Source organism: Sceloporus undulatus, chromosome 4 (assembly GCF_019175285.1).
Source record: "Sceloporus undulatus isolate JIND9_A2432 ecotype Alabama chromosome 4, SceUnd_v1.1, whole genome shotgun sequence".
Taxonomy (NCBI): Eukaryota; Metazoa; Chordata; class Lepidosauria; order Squamata; family Phrynosomatidae; genus Sceloporus; species Sceloporus undulatus.
The window spans coordinates 95293803-95319443 of NC_056525.1; the positions used below are offsets into that span (position 1 = coordinate 95293803).

A 25641-nucleotide genomic window follows, 5' to 3' on the forward strand; every position below is an offset into this window, starting at 1 on the left:
CTGTGTTCCAGTCTGAGAAATGGCTTGAGACATGTAAATTAATGTTCATTAAAAGAAATCATCCCTCCATGACTATTACAGTACATGTTCCAAATTCTGTGTGTGTCAGCAAATGTACCAGTGCTTAACCTAACAAGTATTATGTTTAACAAGATTCTTTTGCTGGGACAAACAAAATATTAAAATGCAGCATTCTAGAAACCACTGGATGAGCAATTAGTTAAATCACTATATTTTGTTCTTGTTTTAAATATTTGGTTATATTTTTCAAATGTTTCCCCTTTCTAACAGTTCCTGTTATGTACCTGAATTACAAAAATGCACATAAAGTAGAGAGGAAAATGGATGGTGAACTGGAAACCATCTGTATACAGAAAGAATTATATGAACAAATACATTAACTAATTAATTCAATGGGCACATGGACATTAATCAAGTTAAGCTACAGACAAAGTCTGTTGTATTAGTATTGCTGTTAGTTTTATCTAAGGGTTTCAGGATGTAAACCTCTGCACACTTGCCTTCAAATAGATCCTGTTGAACTCAGCTTCTGAATACATATGGATAAGATTATGCTGACAATCAACTTTCCTTCTTTTAAAAAATGATTTTTACTTATTAACTATGGTCAGATTTCAACCTAACCTTTCATATCAAAAAACTTTCACACATGCACGCGCACACACACACACACACACACACACACACACACACACACACACACAGACCCTGTTCTATAATCACAGAATGCACTCTTGTATGTTTGCATTGTATCAAAAGGGGTTTCTTCTCCACCTCAATAACCAACACAAGAAGTTGGTCTGGTAATAGCTTTGAAATAGATCTGTGTGATAAAATTGCTGGCTAGGATACAACACAAATTATGCTGTCACAGAGCAATCATTCTGATTGATTCCAGGTTAAGAAGGCAGCACACACAATAAATGCCATGCAACTGGCTATTCTCTTAATAGTTGAATTTCTTTAAATACACCCATGTGGCACTTGTAAAGTTACTTCACATGAAAAACACTTTCTTGGCAAAACATAACAGGAAAAATATTTTACAAAATCTACAGGAGATGTAGAAGCGAGACAAGGACCTTTCCTGACTCTTCCACACATGATTTATGCATACTTTAAAAAATAAGTCACTACAGAGTGAACCAAAGTGGTCACTTTTCATGACCTAAGTGACCAAAAATCAGAACAACTGCAAAGGAGATGCATCTCCAAACAGATTCCAAGAATTAAACAAGCACGTTCAGAAATGTCCTATCAGATATTTTGTCATTCGCAGACCACTCAGAAAATTCTACTTTCAGGTTCTCAGCATGTGTCTGACTGAAAGAAACACATTTAAAATGCATGTTACATTTTGTTGTGTTTCTTAATTATGATAATCCTAAAGTGAGCCTATCAGAGAGTTTGCTTGGCAAGATTTGTTCAGAGGGGGTTTGTCACTGCCTTCTTCTGAGGCTGAGAACATGTGACGTACCCAAAGTTACCCTGTGGGTTTGCAGGTCTGAGTGGGGATTTGAACCCTGATTGCCATAATCGTAGTCCAATGTTCAAACCACTACATCACACTGGCTCATATTACACACAGCTCTATACAGAATAGTTACATTGTGCAACTGCATGCATACTGGGTTGGGGGCGGGGGTTCGGAGGGGGAGGGATGAGATGTTTTGTGTACTGTGGAACTAGGATTAAGTCAAAGTTGCAAAAAGACTGGATGATTTCCATACTTTATCTTTCCTATACATATGCTTCTATTTTGCCCTACATTATGCTGTGGCATCATTAGAAGCAGCAATTTCCTGAATTCGCAGGATGTCTTCATGAAAGAGAATTGTTTATAATATAGCTAGTGGGCCAAGTGCACACCATATATTTTTTTTACCCTATAAATCATCCTTTTTTTGTAATGGCTCAGTAACTAATAGCAATACAGATTTCACAATAATTGTCTTCAATTTTAGCTTCCACGCTATACCTCTATTGGTTTCCTATCCTATAAGAAATGGAAAATTCATGCATATTTAACACAGATGCAACTATAAAGTATCACTCTAGCAAAAATCAATGGCCGTTAATTTACTACAGTGCAAGGAAATATTAGTGGATTTGTCCCTTAACCTAATCTTTTAGGGAAAAAAGGGATTCTATTTTTCTAGCAACCAAATGAATCCAGCTGGTTGAAAACAATAGTGCTGGGGGGGGGGGCATAAACGCATCATTATAACCTGTTTCCAATAGAATTGTTTTCATACTGACAGAAATAATTCTGTCTACTGAAGTATAGGGATATGTTAACTGACACTGTTTTGTTTCTCATGGTCAGGACAATTGTAACTTCCTATCTGTAGGGGGTTAGGATTAGGCACAAGCCTCTTCTAATGGTGGACATATTCTTCTGGCTGGCTGAAGTCTTCCCTTACAAGAGTTAAAAGCAGGTGGAGATGGGGTGGGCTGAGGCAAGAGGGGGATTATACCAGAACCAGACATCTCCCAGCACAGGAGCACAGTCACAAACATTAAGCCACAACAAGGCTGGGAGTGGGGGGTTTACATTTAGCACTGCTTCAGCTGGTCTAATATCAGCTCAGCCAGCCATTGGTTATCCTGACCAGTTAGGATTGTGCTCAGATTCATAAGAGTTTATAAGTGGAAGGCTCTTATAATGAAATCTGAACCTGAAGGACCGCCTCTCCCCGTATATTCCGTCCCGCACCCTCAGAACATCCGGGCAGCTATTACTGAAGGTGCTGGGCGCTAGGCTCTCTTCCGTCACAAGGCGGACCTTTTCCATCGCCGCCCCGGCCCTTTGGAACACGCTGCCCGCCGAGCTCCGCTCGACTACCTCCCTGGCCCAATTTAAAAAGGATCTGAAGACCTTTTTATTCCAGCAAGCGTTCCCCCCATAAAAATCCTAAGGGCCTCCCTCCTCTTCCGTGGTCATGAGGATGGGCTAATGGGGCTTGTTGTTTTTATTTTTATTGTATAATGCTCTGTCTTGTTTTTAACCTATTGTATGTATAATGTATAATGTATGTAAACCGCCCTGATCCAAGGAAGGCGCGGTATATAAATAAAACTTTTATTTATTTATTATTATTATTTAAAAAAACTAACAAGCATTTGTACAGTAAAAACAAAATGAAATAGTAACCTTCATGTTTAACAGAAATTATGTATGCAAAAAACTGTAATTTTATGGAATAATTTTGCCTGAAGATTTTTTAATCCCCCCTCCCCATTTAACCTTAAACTTTTCATAAATAGTTGTTGATACAAACACGCACACAGTGCATTCAGAAATCACATGTTTCTATGGTTTAATACTTAAGCATGATCTAGTTTGATCCCTTTTGTTCTTGTTTTAAGTTGAGAAACTAAGGAATAAGGCAAAAGCAAGCCATGGGTCTGGGTTTAGATGTGATGACAATCAAGCCAGAATTTGCAAGTGTATAACAAATTATGCTTCAGAAATAATTTTCTGCAGCACCATGCTGTGGGCACAAGCCCCATTATTTTTAATGCGACTCAAACATACTCAGAATTCCCCTTACATGAGGGGTGGGTGAGTCCAGAACGGATCCCCCGCATAAGGGAAGGGCCCACTGTATATACTTTTATATATCTTCCACTGAATTATTCTTCTTGTTGCTACTGCTGCTGCTACTGTTGTTGTTATTATTATTTTCTCATATCTTGCCTATCTCCCAATATAGGGACTCAAGGCGGCAAACAACAACTTAAAACAGTACAATTTTAAAACAGTAGATTAAAATGTATAAATATAAAATTTTAAAAAAACAATTAAACAAATTTAAAACAATTCTGAATTAAAATGTAACATGTTAAAATACAAACCTGAAACTTTAAATTGCACATCATTTGAAAAGGCTTGACAGCACAAGAATGTCTTTATCTGCTGCCGAAAAGATAGCAGGGATGGAGCCATTTTGGCCTCACTAGGAAGGGGGTTCCAAAGCTTGGGAGCAGCCACTGAGAAGCCCCCTCCTCTTGTTCCCACCAAACGCACCTGAGAGGGAAGGGCCTCTCTGGATGATCTCAACACTTCAGTGGGTTTGTAAAGGGAGATACAGTCCTTCAAATAACCTGGACCCAAGCCGTGTAGGGTTTTATAGGTCACCAGAGTCTATAGGAGTGTTTCTGAGCAGTTTTTCCATAAAACAAAAACAATTATCAAAAACAAAAACCCTATATATACAGCAGATAGAACTACATAATAAAAAAAGCATACTAGTGTGAAAGTCAATTAAAATGTATCTGGGGGAGAGGGTGACAGGGGAGTATCTGTCGAGACAAAATAAATAAGTTTGTTTCATTCAGCCTAAACAGTAACCTGAAATCAAGCATATTTTATTAGATGTAAATCCTGTGAAATCAATGCAACTTGGAGTGCATCTGTAGAAATAATGCAATTTGACAACACTTTAAGTGCAGTGGTTCCATCCTATAGAATCCTGGGATTTGTAGTTTTACGCAGTATTCAGCCTTATTTACCAAAGAGTACTTATGCCTCAGAGAACTACAGATCCCAGGATTCTGTAGAATGCAGCCACGGCAATAAAAGAGATGTCAAACAGCATAATTTCTGCAGTGCAAATTTACCCATACATTGAGCAAGCATGGTTAAACTAAGGTTACAGCAGGGATAAGAATCATATAATCCTTCAGAAGCTGGACTACAAATCCCAGTATTCCTTACCTTTGGCTCTGCTGGCTAGGAGCTGTGGGACTTGAGGTTAAACAGCATCTGGAAGACTGTGCAATTCCCACCCTGAGTTATTAGTAAGTTATAAGTAAGTCCCAAGAAAAGCAGCATAAATTACCTGTGTGACTGTAGTAAAAATCACAAGACTCATTTTCTAAATGTTCACATATTAACCAAAGAAAACGTAGTAATACATCACTCCTGAAGCAAACTGCTTCATAAGCTCTACATATTGGTTCAGTCTCCTAAGAAAAGTTACTGAGAATTAAGTCAGTGAGATTTACTCCAGAATAAGTAGGTTTTAGGACTGTAGCCTGAAAGGCAAACTGCTGAACATATTTTAGAGTTGCATTTGTAATCTCTTTGAAAGTTAAAATATGTCACCAAAAACATACATTATATAAATAAAACTCACCTGACCAAACTAAAACCAAACTAATTTGTAAATAACTACACAAAGTAGTTATAATCACATTTGGCACAGCCAAAATCGACTGAGCATCCAAGTAAAAGTCAGAGTGCATTATGTCCCTCTCTGACACAAAACATTTTTCAAAATACTTATTTAGAGCAAAGATGGATAAATAGATTACCATTTTTTCCGTAGTAACTTTCTTCCGTATTAGCCATATCCCTGCTTCCTAGATTCTACCAACTTACAGCTAGTAGAACAGTTTGTACAGTGGGTTTGTGTCCACAAAACACTATTTGGCCAGGTATAAAAATAAACTTAACTGACTAACACAATCCTGTCCAATAAGAACAGCGTTCCTAAGAGAGGCAGGACTTTCTGCTAATAGAAAAGTGATATCATCTACTATTAACATAGATGGGTGTTGTAAATGTTACAGAGCTAAGAACACTCTCCTCATAGAAAACTACCTTTTTTCCAACACATACAAACACATGCACTGACACACCAACTGAAATCAACAGTTTGGAGAGCAATAGTCCCTGATACATTGTGTCTTATTGTGACATCTAAACTTGAAATCCTCTTTTTTAATCTCTTAAATCTCTTCAATCACATCTCCATTGATTCTAAACATACATATTCCTTCCGTATATAGGCAGAATGCAATGCATCCATTCATTGCATTCACGTATTCTGCTTTGTACGCTCTCCTTTTATTTATTGAAATGTGATAACAGCTGCAATCTCATCTTGCCATTTTTTTAGTAGGGCTGTGAGGCTTTTTAATACAAGCCAAGCTCTCACACTGTCAGGCTCCAAGTTTTCTGTGCATAAAAGCCATTTCTAGCAACAGAGGATTTTTAGAGTTTCATCAGTTTCAGTGAAGCTTTGCAGCAGTTTTGTTCAATGTGATAAATTAACCTCACTACGTAGTATCTTGCTATGAGTAGGAACATTTCGCTCAGAAAAAAATGTATCCATCCCTAGCAGAGCAGGTGTAGAGAGAGTTTTATGGTAGGATGATGCCAGATTTTCTTTTTCTTTTTTTCTCAGGCTGTCATTTTACATTTTCAGGAAAGAGAAGCCTACATTAAAGCCTTTTAATTAAGAGTAGGCACAGAATAAATAAATTCCTGGATGTCTATGTGCTCTTCTAATCCTGTCCATGTTGCTACCATTGTTACTATTAGATAACAGTGGCTTTGCTGGGAAGCATGGTGCATGGGTAGCAAACCTCTTGTTCCCCAGCAGACTTGCCTCTCAGGAGTTACAGCAGAACAAGCATCACTTTTAATTAGGGATGAAATGGGTATACAAGTTTCCAACTGGGGTTCGGAGTTTCTAATTTTAGGGAGAAGATAGCAACTGGGAAGATCCTGCACTTGTAGAAACATGTTGGTCTCAGCACAACAAAATCTGGAGGGGAAAAAAACACCTCAGTTTTCCAAGGGGAAAAAAGCTTACATTTCAAATTGCACAACTTTTAAAGCTGTGAAACATTCCAATTTGCACCTTTTTCCCCCTCCATCTTTTTAGTAAGCTCCATGCACCTTTTGAAACTGTGGCGGGGTACAGACCGCCGCTTTGCGGCAGTCTGCCGCCGCCGCCAGTAGGTCTGCAGGGGAGCCGGAGCCTTCACACAGCCCAACTCCCGCGCGGACCGAAAAAGAAGCTCCAAAATGGAGCTTCCTTTTTCCGTCGCGTTTGCGACGTAGCAGGCGCCAGTGCGCGCTCGCTACGTCACAAGCGGCGCGACGCGTACGGACGCTCAGCGTCCGATACGCAAAGATGGCGCCGGCCATGTAGAAGGGCCGGCGTCATCTTGTACGGACAGAGTCCGTACTAGGCCCAGGGGCGTCTATAAGAGACGCCCCTTTTTTAAAATGGGACGTTCGGAGGACGTCCCAAATGGCGGTGCAGAAAGCACCTGTACATCATTCTATTTTTACTCCCCCTTCATCCTTTAGGAGAAAAAAGCTGTGCAACATTTAATATGTGGACTTTTAAAGATGTACAACATTTAAAGTTGTGGAACATGTTGTTTTATGCTTCCCCCACCCACCCCTTTTTTTTTAAACCTCCAAAGCTTTCATGGGAAAGTTGCACAGCATAACAAGAAACTATGTACGTTTTTTGGAAAGGTCTTGAGAATATTATACTGTGCAGTTTCTCATCGCCGTGTATGCATGATTTCTTTTTTCAGCCATTTCTCTGGAATGGGAAAATCTAGAACTGCCATCCTTACTTTGAATATAAGTTGGTGGTTCAGGTTATTCTCCAAAGCAAAGCAAAGCAAAGCAATTCTATTGTACAGTTTAATTTGTACATGCAGTTTGGAAGCCAGAGAGGTCCCACCCACCCCCCCCCCCTTTTTTTTTTTGCTTCGCTTCGCTATATATGTTCTTTTCAGAACTACTAAGTAAGGAGTTCCTCATTCCCACACAGAAAAGTGGGACAGCTGATGGGAAAAATGAGGAATCATAATAAACAAGGGGTCACATGAGGAAATGCTTTTAACATTGCACAGTAGGGAACTGCCATTTTCTCCATTGTATTGCCTCCCTTTGTGCCTGAGAGTCTGCACTGTGTGCCCTCAGCCAGGGAAAGGAGTGACTGAGGTTAGAGGGAGATAGGCCTTCAACCAGGAGGGAACAGGCTTCATTCAGATCTGCCTATCTAGTGTATATTCACCTCTTCTGCTGCTCCTCTAGCAATTGCATTCTTCCTGTCTTCCGGCCTTCCTTCCCTTAAGAAGACATGTATTAAGTTCATAGCAGTGTTTTTATGTATTCAATAACTGTCACAACTTTGGAGGTGTGGCATGGGGCAGGATCCATTTATCAGGAAGCTTCAATCTACTTGGGACTCTTCATGAAGAGAACTTGGGACAACAGACAGCCAGGGCTGAGCCCAACTCAGGGGACACCAGCTCAACTTGCCAGGTAGATTCCTACAGCTGTCACTTCATAGCTCTCATGTCAAATCAACACTATTCAGCTCTAATAAATAAAGTTGTGCCCTTTTCTATTTCCTCCACCCTTTACCAGTCCTCTTATCTTCCTACATACTTTATCCACCCTCCACACATAACAACACCTCACCACTGGTTAGGTGTTAGAAAGAGAAGGCATTTCAACTTTGCAGTAAAAAAAAAAAAGAAGTATAATAAGATTTTACTTCTTGCACCATCACAGGCCTTCCTGCTTCAATCCAGTATAGACATAGAACAAACATTCACAATTATTTATTTCCAGGTCAAAAAACATTTCCTGACAGTTGGGGAATGCCATTGAGAAGAACAATAGAACAGAGACTTATAAAATATATTTTTGTGCAAAAAAACATGGTTTCTACAAAGAAAAACTTTTACTGTGTAGGAAAGACTTTTTTTTCTGTGCAAAAACTCACATTTTTCTTTGCACAGTAATTCCCTTGCAAAATGACGTATAAATATGAGAATACAGGGTGGGGGTGGGGGGTCAGTTTCTATCATAGTGGCAGGACATGGGGGGGGGGGGACTGCAGCAATGATTTTTCCTAGCATGCAAGGACAAATTAGTCAGCGATTTACATCCCTAATCCAGGTTTCCAAAATGGTACCATCTGTGCCACTAGATGTCAGATCAAACATGTTTAGCGTAAGGGTAATCTCCAAAACAGACAATGGAAATTTCCAGCCTACAGGCCTAATTCAGTTATGCAGGCTGTCCCTTTCTCATGAAGCCTCTTCTATTCTTACCTCCAGTCAGTGGAGATCAGGAGTTATGAAAAGACAAAGCAAGTTTTCTAGTGATTTGGATTCTAGTTTGCATTCCTGGAGTGACCTGCATGCAACAGAATTGCTTGTTTTCAGAGGGAAAAGGTTTCACATAGCAACAGGTGTTCACATTTGCAGAACACCTGTGGTTTTGTACCAGAGTGCTCCAAAACTGTAGCACTGGGGCAAACTGATAATATTTACATTCAGACCCACCCGTTCTTCTTTGACCTTGTCCCATTCACATAGCCTCACTCACTGTTGGAATGTAGATCACCAAACCTTTACTAAATTAAAATTTTAATCCTGGGATGAAAGTGTTCCCTGCCCCAGATCTAAATCATCCACACCACTGCCACTTTGATTCTTCCTTACAAACAGAAGAGCTACTATTTCATCATAATGAGGGAATGTTTTCCATGTCAAAGGTACCAGGTGGAGTTCCTAGTACCTCCAGGCAGGACTTTAAAAGTCTCCTGCCTGAAGCCCTCCTAAGCTGCAGCCAACCACTGTTGACAGTGGTGACCTAAACAGAAGAAAATCCAGTTTAAAGCAGGCTCCCATCTTCCTATTATACAGTATATTCCTTTTCATTTGCAGAGTGTTGTTGGATTTCTGCCAGAATTCTGTAAGGAACAGAAGATTCTGCTAAAACAAAAGAATGAGGGTTGACCAGCACCCAGGTTTTCTTTCTCCTCCCTGGTTCACTTTCCAGGCTCCAAGTTTAAGAAATCTACTCTGTCTTGGATCATTCTCTACTCCACTGACAACTGCTTCCCAGATAATGCCTTTCCTGCTCTGTTCTCAGCACACTCTCTTTTCTCTCTTTCTTTTTCTAGATCTATATCAATATGTAAAATGTTACACAGGATTTCATTCCTTCTTCCTTTCAGGCTACTGCTACACTGTAGAATTAATTCAGTTTGATTCCACTTTAACTGCCAATGCTCCATCCTATGGAATCCTGGGGTTTGTAGTTTGCTGTAGCACCAAAGCTCTCTGAGAGAGAAGGACAAGTATCGCACAAAACTACAACTCCCCAAATTCAATAGTATTGAGCCATGGTAGTTAAAGCTGTGTCAAACTTCATTAATTCTACAATGCAGATGTAGCTTCTATGAGATTTCTTCTTCTCAGCTAGATAAGGGTTATGTAGAGTCTGCATAACTGTCATGTATGCAAAATTCCATACATGGAAGCCAGCTATAGGGGTTTCTGTAACTTCATTATGGACTGCACACTATTTTTAATGCATTTGTTAAAATAACAAAGATATGTTGTTTTTTATTTTTATTTTCACCTTCCCATGAACATCCAGAGTAGGCATTCCTGTTATATAACCATAGACTCACACCAGTAGCCAGACCAGATGTACTCCACTAGCATAAATACCAAACATTTTGACACAGACTGAGTGGAGATGCTTCCAAGTTGCAGCTGTGCCTAACCTACTTCAGGCATGTATAAACTGCATACAGTTTACAGACTGGGGGATATCTTGCCACAGATTGACTCACAGAGAAATGCCTTATAGTGTTGCAAAGGGATGTGTGTCTCTTTGTATGCCATTTATGTAAAAGCTAATAAACGTACAATGGTGAAACACCAAGTACTTAAAATCAGTCTAAATATATTAAGCTATATATCAGTCCATGGGCCACATGTCCCCCATCTCTTTGCAGTACATAAAGTTGCAGGTAGACACCCTCATAAAAATGTAACTCAAGAGTGTTACTGTAAACACACAACAGCAAAGGTATAGTTCAATATATCAGGACTCAAAAAGATTTAATGATATGACATTGCTTAGGTTTATCAAGATCGCTCTCTAGTATAACCTACTTGATTAGAAACACAGGCCTAGAGGAATATTATCCAAGTTTGATACCTTCCAATGAAGAAGAGAGCTCACATTGGCAAAATTCCAAAGGATGCCATCTGTTGCCCTGGAGGACAGACTGTCCAAGAGCTGATACAACTTGTGCTTTGTTATTATAGGCGTGATGAAATTGAACACCTCTGTTATTATTTATTTGACTATCCACTGGTGCAGAAAGTGAGGGACTTAAGAAAATACTAAACTTTGTTCTCCTAAAGTCATTTTTAAATAATGATCTTTAAATTATCTAGAATTGTTTAACCTTTTCATGGGATTAGAAGAGTCACAAGTAGACTGCAGCTAAAATATGTCAGTGTTCAGTTATTCCAGACAGTCAGCCATGGATCCTACTTCCTTTAGAATATTCCATTCTCTTTCCCTAAACACACTTTCTTTTCCAATTTTCAGTCAGCCTTTCATCAGCATGAAGGTTCTCAGATCTCAAGGCCTGGCTCTGAATCTCAGGCCTATCCTCAGGAATTCAGGGCAGGGAGGAGGAATCTATGGGGCTGCTGCTACACTGCAGAAATAAAGCAGTTTGACACCACTTTAATGACCATGGCTCAATGCTATGGAATTTTGCAATTTGTAGTTTGGTGGGGCACCCGAGATCTCTTGCAGGGAAGGCTAAATATGTCATAATACTACAAATCTCTGAATTCCATAGCACTGAGCCATGGCAGTTAAAGTGGTGTCAAATTGTTTTATGTCTGCAGTGTGGCAGCAGCCAGGGTGAGTGCATTGCCTTAGGGAATTTCTTTTTTTCTTTTTCTTCAGTGCTGCTTGTTGGTCCCCTTGGTGTAGTTGCTTCAGAGTGGCTGCTGTAGATTCTCCAAAGATCTCTCTTCTCCCTCCTTTACCTCATTTGTTAGCCATTGTGGTTTTTTTCTTTGAATGATATGCTCTGAGCAACTGCAACTGATGCTTAATGTATCATGGTGAATGACATCATTGGGCCCCACTCCCTGTGACATCACCAGGCATTCTCCCTAGGTCTCAGATATGGGCTGTGAAATCTCAGGCCTCAGACTGCATCTGACCTAGGAAATTTAATGTCCTTTGAGAACACTGTCATTGCTGTGCTGTTTGAAGGTTGTCTGCCTCCCCTCTTTTTCTCCTTTAGGGTTTTTTGGTTTTTTTCTCAGTAAGAATGTATGCATCTGTAGTCTTCCAAACCTGTTGATACCTCCCTCTGTTGCTTGGGTGGTGTGGCTTTAGCTATACAACCTATGGCATCAATATCTGAAACAACAATGGCCTGGTTTAATTGGGCATAATATAAAAGATAGTGTCCTTTAAAAATCATCCACATTTAATTTTATTTTATCTTATTTTATTTTACGGAAATGTTGTGGCATTTCTTATGGACATGACAAGTGTAGACATGATATTGAGCAGGCTAACAGATGAGCCACTGCAAGAGTTACATTGGAACAAATGGTGGATGGATTTATTTTGGAAGATTCAGGACTGATAAAAGAAAGAAGCCTTTCAAGAAGGCAATGGGAGACCTCTGAATGAATCTGGCCAAGAAAACTCTATGACAGGGTTTGTTATGAGTCAGCATCCACTTGAAGGTACATAACAACAAACTCTTTCACATCATATGTGATTTCTTCATTTACAGTATTTCTGTCCCACTCATACCATAAGTTCTCTGGGCAGCATACAATAAAATCCAGTTGTACAACAGTTCAATAACTGTTACACTGTGAAATTCACTGCTACAAAATGTAGTCATGGCTGCCAACATAAAAAGGGATTAGATAAATTGATAGAGGACACGGCCATTCACATTGCTAATAGTCAGGATGACTATATATCACCTCCCACATCGGAGGCAGTAAAATATCTATATTTCAGTTGTTGAGAAACATGAGATGTAGGGTGGTTACATTCAGGCTGTGCACTTCCCATAGGCAACTGGTTGGGCACTGCATGTCTAGATGAACGAGAAAGGGCTTTGATCCAGCTGGCCTCTTCTTAAGGTTTTATATATGAATGTTTATTGTTGTGTTATAAATGTCCACTTGCTTACTAATTCTTATAATATTTGGCCAGGATTCCAGAATATCCTTTGATATTTTGCTCTGTTTGTGGGAACATGTAGCTAAAAGAGTTCTGTGATTAGGGCTTTGAATCTTTCACTAAAAGGATTAGGTCCATTTCTACACATCATGACACTTAACTGTTCTACTCCCTCTCAATATATGCTAAAGTGGATATGCCTGCCTCAAAGCATAATGCAATGCTAAGGCCCTATCCTCACAACCTTCTTTGTGTGATTACACTGACTTCTAGCCATCTGTGCTGTGAAATGAGATGGATGTATGAAAGCTAACACCATGCATAGAATTTTGCATACACTGGCTTTTTAGCTGCTGCTATAGAGATAGGTTTTCAGTATATGGAAGCAGTATTCACTGCATTACCATTTCTACATTCAGCCCTATGGGTGAAAATCAATGCATGCAACAGCAGCTATCATGACAGATAAAATCTCATGAATAGCTCCGAAGTATAGTGAACTGTCAGTCGTATAATAAACATATAAAGAATAATATGCTGAAGGATACTAACATTCCTCTCTTTTATTGTATGACATTATGTCAGGGGTATCTAAAATAGCCAGATTCAGTATGGCACAGAGGTGTCATCACAGCTCTGCATTTTAGTGGCAGGAAAATGTTCAGCTGTTAAAATAGACTTTTCAGCAAACCATTAACTATAATAAAATTCTGTCCCATACTGAATCTAGCAAGTCCTAAACAGGCATTACACTCTCCAGCAGAGTCAGAACAGATTATTTCAAGAATCATATGGCTGTATTCATCATTTTAGTCTATTATTTACTTAGTACTGTTTATTAAATATATTATGTTTAATACAATGTAACACAGTATTTAATATTTTATTTATTATTTAATGTAGTATTTAATTTATTTATGAATCCAAAGATAGAATATACTGATAAAATAGCCTTGCTATTGTACATGTGCTTGAAATACTTTATTTTAAGTACACAAACACTTAATAAGAAGGCTAAAGGCCATATTTTGCTTTACTTTGAAAGTAAGCACAAAATATATTATAAACAAAAGACTAGCAAAAATACTAAGCCATAATTAAAAGAAGTTAGACTACTTGATACTTTCAGGATTCCAGTACTTCCTTTCCATATCCATAATTTGTTAATTCTTTTTAACAATGTACTGCATTTGACTAAAATCCTGGCATGCAAAGTTCTAGGAATTGCATTGTTTTGACATCTGCCAAATACCAGAGGATCAGAAAAACCATCAGGGAATTTTTAGCTGAAGAGACTCTGAATTGTAGATTTCAACAACAGTGTGACATATAATACAATTGAACTAAATGATGCTTGTAGTTTGTGGAGTACAGTTGACCTTGTTATCTAAGTCTGTGCCAAATAATGATGCAAAATAACATCTTGTTATTCACCAGTATGAACTGAATTGAACTAAATAGAGTTGGCATGTTATTCAAAACTGTACCCACCTTGCAAAAGTTTGAAACAATTAATATGTAAATGTCAGGCTATACAATGAACAGAGTTTGCTTGCATACTTAATGAATTCTGTCATCACAGTATTTTAAAAATGGGTTATATTATGTTAGTTTATCTCTTACTGTATATCATCATGACTATCTGCTATTGCATACAATGTTAACTATTGTATGTGCAACAGTCCTCCTGCCAAATACAACAAAATCCAAAATCCACAAAATAGCAATACATGTACTGGCTAACCAAACTAAAATAAATGCATGATGCAAGCTTTCAAAGTTTCACTGGTTTTTTCATCAGGCAAAGATGTTAAAAATAATTGAGGAGGGAAAAAGACTGAAGATGTTAGAGTCACAAGTTTATATTCTACCTCAGATGTTAATTTGTTGCCAATTAAGAAAATGGCAATAAAATACAGGTAATAAAATTCCAACTCCATTAACAACAGAAAAGCAACTTCCTGTAAGATGAAACCTTTGCTTTATTCACTCCTCAGTGCCTTGTTTCTCTGGCTCTTTATTAATGAGGGAGCATAGAGGGGAAGGATGAAGCAGGAGGAACAAAATGACAGCAATTCCAATATGCATTTAACTGTTATATCCTTCACTTTCTCAACGTCTTCCATGACAAATCTTGGCTTTCAGAATCATGCTGCACATACTTTTTTGTTAGCCATCAAATAATATTCATTGTTATGAAAGGTGCCATAAAAGACCTACAATGCACATTTTAGAGCACAGATAACCACTGACTTGAAATTTCATGCACCTCCAATGAACCTTTTCCCATTTCAAACTCTGTTAGTTTCCAATCATTTGGTACTGAGTGTTTGATCTCTGTTGACAACATCATTTGGTTGGAATAGCACTGCCTTCAAAGATAATTGCCACAAACAAAAATTCACTTGATAACAGAGCTAGTGCTCACCTGCAGCAGATTCACTCAAATGTGTACACCTACTTTACTGCTATTGTGCTGATTTATAATAATAATAATAATAATAATAATAATAATTTGTTTTATTTATATACCGCTATTCCAAAGATCATAGCGGTCTATATCAAGAGAAACAGTGAAAAGTTGAACAAATTATGGGTAATCCTGTTGTGGTTTGGCACAACTGGTCTTCCTAAAACACGGTATTAGTCTAACATGCAGCTTGGTCCCTAGCATGAATTTATATCTTGTCACATTATGTCTTTGTTACATAAACATTGGCAATGGAAAGGTTTAACAATTAGACAATGGACATATTTTCCTGTATTCTCGTGCATTAAAATGGTTGAAAACCTTGCAGTCCATATTTCAAGATTTCAAGTAGTAATCTGAGTTCAGAACAAGAGTAGAAGCCTTTTTATACAACAGATTTATTATACTTTGATTCACCTTTAACTGCTATGGCTATTTTCTAAGGAACTGTGGGAATGGTAGTCTGATGATGCACTAGAGCTCTCTCTCTCTCTCTCTGAGAATTCATATGTTATATTACAGATCTATGATCCTCATAACCTTGCCTAGGGATGATGGGATTTGTAATGCAAGAACTGAAGGGCCACATGGCTTAGAATCAAGCTGCCATTCCTGAGTCCTATAGAGCCCTGTATGGATTTTTTCCAACCATTTGTCTCACTCACAATAGGGCTCACCTTAGATGACACAGGGCATCATGAAATATCCAACTGCAGTGACTAAGAATGGCATCTCTCCTCTGAATGCCTGCCTTGACTCTGTAATGACCTGAATGAGGGAAAAACTCAAGCTGAATCCAGAGAAAACGGAGGTGCTGGTCCGGGGGGGGGGGGGGTCTGCCAAACCATCCTTTACGGAGTCACACTCCCTCTGAAGAATGATGTCCGCAGTTTGGGAGTACTCCTGGACTCGTCTCTACAGTTGACATCTCAGGTAGAGGTGACAGCCAGGAGTGCATGGTATCAGCTACGACTGATATGCCACCTGCATCCCTACCTGGCTCGGGGGGGGGGGGGGGGCTTGAAACAGTAGTACATGCACCGATAACCTCTCGTTTAGATTTCTGTAATACACTCTACATGGGGCTACCTTTGTACCAATTCGGAAGCTCCAACTGATTCAGAATGCTGATCACCAGGACACCGAGATCAGAGCATATTACACCAGTGTTGAAATCTCTACATTGGCTGCCAATTAGCTTCTGGGCACAATATAAACTGTCGGTTATTACCTATAAAGCCGTACATGGCCTGGGCCTGAAAGGGATCTAGGAGTCCAAGTAGACCACAAGTTGAACATGAGTGAACAGTGTGATGCGGCAGCTAAAAAGGCCAATGCAATTTTAGGCTGCATCAATAAAAGTATAGTGTCTAGATCAAGAGAAGTAATAGTGCCACTGTATTCTGCTTTGGTCAGGCCCCACCTAGAATATTGTGTCCAGTTCTGGGCACCACAATTCAGAAAGGACATTGAGAAACTGGAGCGTGTCCAAAGGAGGGCAACAAAAATGGTGAAGGGTCTGGAAACCATGCCCTATGAGGAACAACTTAGGGAGCTGGGGATGTTTAGCCTGGAGAAAAGAAGGTTAAGAGGTGATATGATAGCCCTGTTTAAATATTTGAAGGGATGTCATATTGAGGAGGAAACAAGCTTGTTTTCTTCTGCTCCAGAGAACAGAACCCGGAACAATGGATGCAAGATACAGGAAAAGAGATTCCACCTCAACATTAGGAGGAACTTCCTGACAGTAAGAGCTGTTCAACAGTGGAATACAATCCCTCGGAGGGTGATAGAGTCTCCTTCCTTGGAGGTCTTTAAACAGAGGCTGGATGGCCATCTGTCAGGGATGCTTTGATTTGGATTTCCTGCATGACAGGGGGTTGGACTGGATGGCCCTAGTGGTCTCTTCCAACTCTACGATTCTATGATTCTATGAGTTACTTAAGGGAACGCCTCTCCCTACATAATCTGCCCCGCACTCTCAGAACATCTGGCACAAAAATAATGGAATACCCCAAAACCAGGTTGAAAACTACCTCTTGTAGAACATTTTCTGCGATGGCCCGTAGACTTTGGAACAACTTACCGGAAGAGGTCCGTCTTATCACCCTTGGAAGCCTTCAAAAAGGCACTGAAGATGGATCTCTTCCGGCGGGCCTATCCAACTGATCTCCTCTAATCTGATTTGTACATCTGAATATATTACTTGATCCTTACAACTGAGCAACACTGTAACAATTTTCTCCTTTTCCCTTTTATTTTTATTTCTTTGATTGATTTTTTGAATTATGTATGTATTTTATGATGTTTTTATTGCTGTAATCCCGCTTCGATCCAAAGGGAGAAGCGGGAAATATAAATAAATTATTATTATTATTATTATTAACTATTCAGGGTACAAAAGCTGCAAATGTTTACAGTCTAGCTTCTGCAGAGGATGGGACAGTTGTAAATTGGATGGATATTTTTTTTTTAAATCGTCATAACCCCTAGATTTAGAAAGAAGGTAAGAACTGGGAGCTAAGGTACAGAACACAATAGGTAGAGATAATAACCCAATAGGAAACTGAGAACATAAGAACATAGAAGAAAAGTAGATGAGACTGGGGAACAGAAGAAAGTAATGAAATAGACAGCAAGGTAAAAAGCAAGAACTGAAGAAACAAGGATAGGGGAGGTAGATAGGCTCATGGAGACTATGTAGCAACTAAAGGATGGAAGGAGGGTAATGGATAAACCATGGAGAAATGGAAAGGTGAAGGCTGTGAAATCTGAATTTTAAGAATTATGGAGTAGGGAAATTCTGCCAGTTTCAGCTTCTGTTGCCACTGCAGCATTGTGGCCCAACAACCCAAGAAAATAGGAAGCTGGGTAAGTTTCACACATTTTAAAGCTAAATATTAAATTCCTTGGCTACAATTTTCTGTATTTTATTAAGATGCTAAAAATGTATTGTGTTCTCTATTAGAAAAATAATATTTCATACTTCTTATTTTATTAAATAATGTAAAGTTAGTTGTGCCTGCATCTGTCCATTTTAGCTTTATAAAACAGTGTGAATTTACATACAGCTTGAGTCTTTTAAAAATAACTCATTATATATATGCAAATATTCCAAAAAAAATGTTTTTAAAAACCACTCCAAAATCCAATATATTTCTGATCCCAAGCATTTTAGATAAGGGAAACAACCTGTATCACATTGCTCATGTCAGCCTGCCCCATGTTGTCAGCATTCAAATTAGCTGATCTCTAATAGTGTTAATAATTACAGTTAAATTCCAATAGGTTAAATGTTCAGAACTAGCAACAGTAATAATATGGCCAGTCACCACAATATTACAAGCTGAGGCAATTATGCAATATTGCTTTAGAAGCCAAGCTACACACATTTAAGAAAACTGTAAGGCTTTGGTGCTGCAAAGAAATAAAGAATGACTTTCATAAACAATTATTTCTATAAAAGAGAAGTAGGGGAAGAGATGGGGGCGGGAGAGAGAAAGAGATACTGTTTCTATATTTGGAGAAAAAAATGATGAAGACTTTTGATCTGACTCAGCAACAGAATACTTATTAGAAAGAGACTTTTACAACTGTATCTAATTTATATTTTATGATATAATTACAATTTAAAAAAACTGAGTTACATAAAATGAAACTTATACACATGGCATCTTACAAGTGCATATAGTATAGTAGGCTATGTACAAAGTTGAGAGCTGTCAAATAGGTAATGCACAAATGACCTTAACTACAAGGCTAACCCTGCAGTACAGGATTTCTGTGAAGAATTAGCACCAATATGGATTGGAGATCTAGCATGGAGGGATGGTGGGCAATTTCCAATCCTACTGCAAATCCACACTGGATTGGGTGCGGGTAGAATTGGGATCAAATAGCTCAAGCAATTGCACAGAATGAGGTTTTTCATTAAAATGAATTGCACTTAGTGTGGATGTTTCAATCCAGCCTAAGACTAGAACAGAAGGAGGGTTATCTCTCACCCAGGGTCACAATCCAGGCTCTGCACCTTTAAATAATAATAATAATAATAATAATAATAATAATAATAATAATAATAATACTGCTTTCAAGAGTAACTATGTTTTACCTCTACATCACTAAAATGTTCCTGATGCAAAAACATGGAGACTTCTTGAGGAAACCATTGTTCTCTGTGTACAAAGAAGCCTGTGACCTCACTAGAATGGAGACATATGGGATTGTAAAAGCAAGGTCTCTCTTGAGATGCAAATAGTATTTAAATTTCCTGGACTTTGAAAATCTCCCTATTGCCACATGGCCAGAAGGAAGAAGGAGCCTGCTTGCAAAAGATATCCTCACCAGCATACCATCTTTACTAAACACTGAAACAACATGTAGGCATCTGACTAACATCTCCAATTGTTCCCCCCCCCTCCTGTTGGTTTGTAACATCTTGCCTGATGAAGAAGCCCATGGAGCTTCTAAAACCTGCAACAAGTATATTGTGCATTTTGGTTGGCTAATAAAGCTATAACTGATGGATTTTCATAAGATTAATGTCTTGGGTAGTTTGATCCTATACCAGTTTCCCTATATACAATCATGCTGTATTTTACAGACTGCATTTGATTCCCTAATATAAATATATTTCTGTTTTCTGCATCTGGACATTTGGATTCTGTGTTTATATAATTCAATACTATTTAACTATGCCTTTAAACGTTCATTAAAATACAGCAGTAAGATTTGTTATATAGAAAGAAGACTGCAGTGCCTAATTAGGCTCTTCAGTACTTGCTTTATAAGCCCATATGCCCTGTGGTTGGTTTGTATGCTGAATCCTTAAACAGGTCCTTTTAAAACAGCAATCTAATACAAGATAATTAACAGCTTTGCTTGTTGGGCTATCTATTATTGATGCATATGCATAGCAGATATTAATTGTTTATACATTACTGCAGAGAGAGACAGAGAGAACAATTTGAAACAGTTAAAAGATTACTCTGAAATTTAGAAGAAAAACAAGAGATTGAGGAGCTAAAAGCTAAAAATGCAAATTCTTTCTATATAGAACAAGGCTTTATTAATGCAACCTGTGTGCCACGTGTGGCTTTAAAGCTGCAATTTGGGGGCAGGCAAAGTGCCGTCCATGCCCTCCCATGCACAAAACATGTTTTTGCCCCCAAATGTCCTCAATTTTCACCACATTTTTGGCTCCCCTGGGTCAAGTCCAGGAATTGGACAGGAAGCGATTTTTGCTTATTTCCTAAAAACCTGGCAAAAATGTCCTCATTCACTCTGGGGCAATTTTTGGGGGGTGTTTTGTGGTCTTCCAAGGTTTCCCTAGTCTTTCACAGTTGCCCACAGGTGTTTTAGGCCAAAGCCTCCATCTGCCATAGCCTGTTTTTAAAAATTTGGTCAAAATTTACGGTAATTTTGTGTGAAAACACAACTCCAAAGGGTTCTGCACTCAACTGCAGATTTGGAGGGGCACTCCCAAATGGAGAACCCACCACCACCAATGAACCCCACATTAAAAACAGGAAAGAGAAGTGACCAGCCAGGTTTTCAGAAAAATTATGGTGAGCAGTTCAATCAGGGCTGAGGGGACCCAAAAATTGCCCTACAAGGCTCTGAACCAATTTGGTAGAACTTACATGTCAAGACATCTGATTCCCATCCATGCTTGAAAATATTTTTAAAAAAAAAAAAATCCAAAAAGTAAACCCTGATTTTGCCATTTTATATAAGGGACACCATTTTATTATGCCATTATATATAATGGAACCTGACCCCATTATATTTGGTATCCATTGAAGGGGGGCTGGAATCAAAGCCCAGAGGAGACCAAAGGCCTACTATTTATATAATTTAAAACAACAGTACCTAAATATTCTTTATCGTTGTTCAGTTTTGACCTTAGCTCTTTTATGCTGTGGAGTTTTACGTTACTGTTTGACTCTGTGCAAACAACATTATAGCACAAAGAAATGTAAAGAAGTTTCAATGTCAAGCTAATTCTGCCGAACAATCAAAACAAGTGTTTTCCTGCCTAATTTTTTTCAGCAGGCAATTTACATAATGTAGTGTATCAAGGTTAAGTTTTCACATTGACAACCTGGGTTGTCTCCAGTTCTTTCAGTCTTGCTCGGACTCAGAATTTTTTCCCCAAATGTCATTGGGAATTCCTTTCACCAACACCACACATAGCTCTAATACACCCCCCTTTCTAAAAAGTTACAATACCTTTCAAGGCCTTAGTTACCAGCAGCAACAATATCAAATTTAAAAATGTGGATCTTGATGCCCTCCCATCAATGAAATACAGTCATCCAGAACCTTATCGCACCCATTTTTTCTTTGTTACAGGCAGGGAAAGGGGCTGCTCAGGGCCACGCGAGTCTGAGAAAAAACACATTTTACCGCATCTCAAGTCTTCCGACCAAAGCAAAGGACACAGCTCAGTCCTGAATGGGAATGACTTGGCACAGGGCACCGGAACAAAGATATTTTGAGGTGCAGTAAAATGTGTTTTTTCTCGGATTTGCATGGCCCCTTCCCGTGCTCATAACGGGGGGGGGGAGATGCGATAAGGTCCCCAGAATGCATAAAATGTCTTTGGAAGTCCTAGGTTGTGTTCCCGTACAAACTAATTTTCTTTTGATCTATATGACATTTTGATCATAACCAAGATGTTTAATTTCCACTCCCTGGTTTAAATTAATCCAAAATGGACTTTCCAAAAATGGAATGTATCTGAGACCTCAGTACCAATTCAAATAATTAATATTTTATGATATGAGTGGGATATAAATACAGTGGACACTTGTTATATGCTGGGGTTTGGTTCCAAGATCCCCCATGGATAACAAAATCTGTGGATGCTCAAGTCCCATTAAATATAATGACATAGCAAAATGGTGTCTCTTATAAAAAATGGAAAATCAAGTTTTGATATTTGATATTTATACTTTTTTCGAACATTTTCAAACCGTGGATGCTTAAATCTGTGTATAAAAAAATCTGTGTATAAGAAGGGCTGACTGTATATAACTTTTATAAGATATTGTTTTAAAGTGTTTGTATGTATCAGTATGCATTTGTCAGTGTTTTATATGGGTTAAAATGTTTAATTAAAACACAAACACACACACAACAAAAAACAAAATGGAATGCATCTGAATTTGTCTTGTGTGTTTCCATTGTCTTAGAAGAAGAAAAAATGGCTGCCTCCATATTATAAACACACCTATTGTTTCCAGGACACAGATTTGACAGAGATCAAGTGAGACAAATGGAATGTTAGCACTAAAACAATAATACTTAACTAGTATATTATTGCTAAACCACTTTAGCATTTTTACTATAACCCCTGAAAAACAAAGAAAACTCTCCAAGGAAATGCATGGAAAAGAGAAAATCTGTTTCTGAAATGTTGAATGAGATGGGATGTGGCATGTGATCAATGTGAAAGGGAAAGGTAAAGACATGAGGAAATAAAGGAGGAAGACAGGAACATTGGCCATGTTTCTAGAAAGGGCTGGATGCAAACCTCTGTATATGCAGATATTGTACAATCAAAACAAAAAGAACTGGAAACTCTTGATTCTTTAGGGCAGTATGGTTAAGTCTTGAAACTGAATTTGACTTCAAGCTGATATAAGTTTTAAACCCACCAATGCCCATATACTTTAGCTCTTTGGTTATGGGTCACCAGACAGAATCACAATGCTATTTTTTCTTCTTCCAAATAACAACATTATTTATGGCCTAGGGAACATGGTGATATATATGGCATTTGGTCATCGGAAGGTCACAGCATGCATCAGAATCTCAAACAGTCCTTCATATGGATCTATTTTATTGCCTTTCCCCCCCTGGCTTTTTAATGCTCTTGAATTTAAACTCTAATGAGATTTTAATTGTTGTAAAACACCCTGGGTCTCTTTTATGAGGGCTGAAAGATGGTGTATTAATAATTTAGAAGTATATGTTTTAAAACTAGATAAATAAATTGTATCAGTGGATATTCGGGAAAAGAGATTTCATCGTGAAATGAAAAAAAGAAAGAAATGGTTCCACTCTGCCTCCCACTTCCATAGAGAACATATTTCTCAATGCATGAACATCTTCAGCAACTTTGGTACAAATTCATTATCTTCCTGGTCACACATTTTGTTGACTATGACTCGAGTTTGTGAACGTTCAGAACTGCATATACAGGAAAGAAGGATGGGGAACTGGTGGCTCCCCAGAAATTGCTGGGCAGCAACTTCCATAAGACACAGCCAGCATGAGGGATAATGGGTGTTGTAGTCCAACAGCAGGAAGGCTATAAATTGCCTATTCTTGCACAAAAGAATTTACATTCTTCAGTATGCAAGATTGCCCAAATATACTAAGTTTATGCACAAGTGAAAAAAATGTTATAGAAATCTGATTAAATATCGTGGTTCCCTGAAATCCTAAGTGCTGGCTATCTTCCTCATATTTTGCCTAGCTCTTATACTGGCGATCTCAATGGGTAAAGTAGACTCCCGTTTCACCATTCCTTACAGAAGGGCCTATCTGAAAAATCACCTTTCTGTAATGACAGGAGATAAATGATGAATAAGTTGTCTGATGTAGGATGATAATGATCGTTTGTACCTTATTACTCAATAATACAAGTCAGTCATGTTTAATTTTCCAGAATTATTACATTTCCAGTTTGCAAGGGAGAAATGTTAAATGATCTGTATGATCTTCACATTTTTGCAAAAGTATTTTTAATGATGCAACTAATCTCAAAGTAAAGTTTCCAAAAAAAAAAAAAAAAAAACACATGGCAGAGATGTGTCTGACAAGTGAGTCTTGCATAGAATATAGACACATGTCCAGTCAGGTTATGTTTTTAAAAAAACTCCTGCACCTCTTATACTAAGCTTTTAGATAACTAAAACTGGTACTCCCCAATATTTCCTTGGCTAACTAAAGCAGTGTTTGGGGTTTAGTCATTCAGAATGACTTCTATATACCTGCCAACTAAATTCTCAAGATGTTCATAATCAAGAAGAATACACATGAATTCTTTACTGATAACTCACTGAAATATTCTTGAAAAAATTATTACCCCTTGGGTAGATAAAAATGCATGAAGAAAAAGCATTTAGTATTCTAGTCTGGTATTTTAAAATTTCCAGACGTCTAACCATGGAGCAAATTTTCAATATGGATTAAGACTCATGTATATCTCATCTTCTTAACCAACAGTTATCAATGTCTCTAATCATATCACTCTGATGGAAAACATACACAATAACTTCTTTCAATTATTACACTCTTCTAAAAATTACATTCTGTTTATTAAAATACACAAGATTATTTGATTTTATCATCACAACATTCCTGTTAAGACTGCACTGAGATAGAGAGGATGAGTTTGGATATTACTGTAATTTATGGCCTCACACTCCACATCACACGACACTACTATCTTTGGTATGATTTAAAGTGTTTTGCACTATCCATAAAACTAAAAGTAGTTCTATATGACTAACACAACAAACAGGTTCTTTGAAATATTTGCTTATCTTTAAGAAAACTTCTTTCATGAATTGCATTATGATTATAGTACTGTGTTTTGTTTTGTTTTTGGCAAACATCAAACTAGCCTTAATCGATACAGTACTTTGAAATTCGTCTAAGAGCAAAAGGCCATATGTGCGCGCATGCGCACGTGCGTGTGTTTAGAAGCAGTACTAGTCTTGTGAAGTCTGCCAATACTTTAGAAGTGCTTCAGAGCCTCAGGCTGAAAAGAAAGTTCAAATGAAATTGCATGGCACTGCATATATTACATGAAGTTCCTATATTGTCATCTGTAAACATGAAAAGTTCAATAATTCTACAGTTTTCACATTCTGCCATCCTATCAAAAACCCTTTTATCAGTTTTATTAAAGAAACAGCATTACCAAAAAGCAGCTTCTTGACATTTAGCGAATATTGGTACAGTACATAAGTCCATGCTGAAAGGGAGTGGGAAGCTTAATATAAACCGTATTAAAAAGCTGCAGTGTGCAGAATATAATTACCAATAGGGGTTCTTCAATCTACTTGTTCCAAGGTTAGATTAAATATTATGCTAACTATGTGGTGATATAAGGCAGTAATATCCACCATGAAATCACTAAGAGATAAAGTTGGGTGCGAATGTTTTGTAGGGCTTCAGATAACATGAAAATGATGAAGAGCCTGGCAGACAGGCTGCTAATTAGCTTACTTGCTGTTCACCGCTATGATCTTTGGAATAGCGGTATATAAATAAAACATATTATTATTATTATTATTATTATTATTATTATTATTATTATTATTATTAT

At 38.0% G+C, this 25641-nt stretch overlaps 1 protein-coding gene across 2 annotated transcripts in view; it reads right to left on the minus strand.

Moving 5' to 3' along the window:
* The window catches only part of SLC44A5 (solute carrier family 44 member 5), a 125709-nt gene extending 120290 nt beyond the window's left edge, over positions 1-5419 (minus strand). For both annotated transcript variants that reach the window (XM_042464170.1, XM_042464169.1), the window contains exon 1: positions 5341-5419. In XM_042464170.1, the coding sequence (XP_042320104.1) occupies positions 5341-5377 (37 nt within the window). In that variant the 5' untranslated portion in view covers positions 5378-5419. The remainder of the gene's footprint in view (positions 1-5340) is intronic.
* Between the last annotated feature and the right edge of the window lie 20222 nt (positions 5420-25641).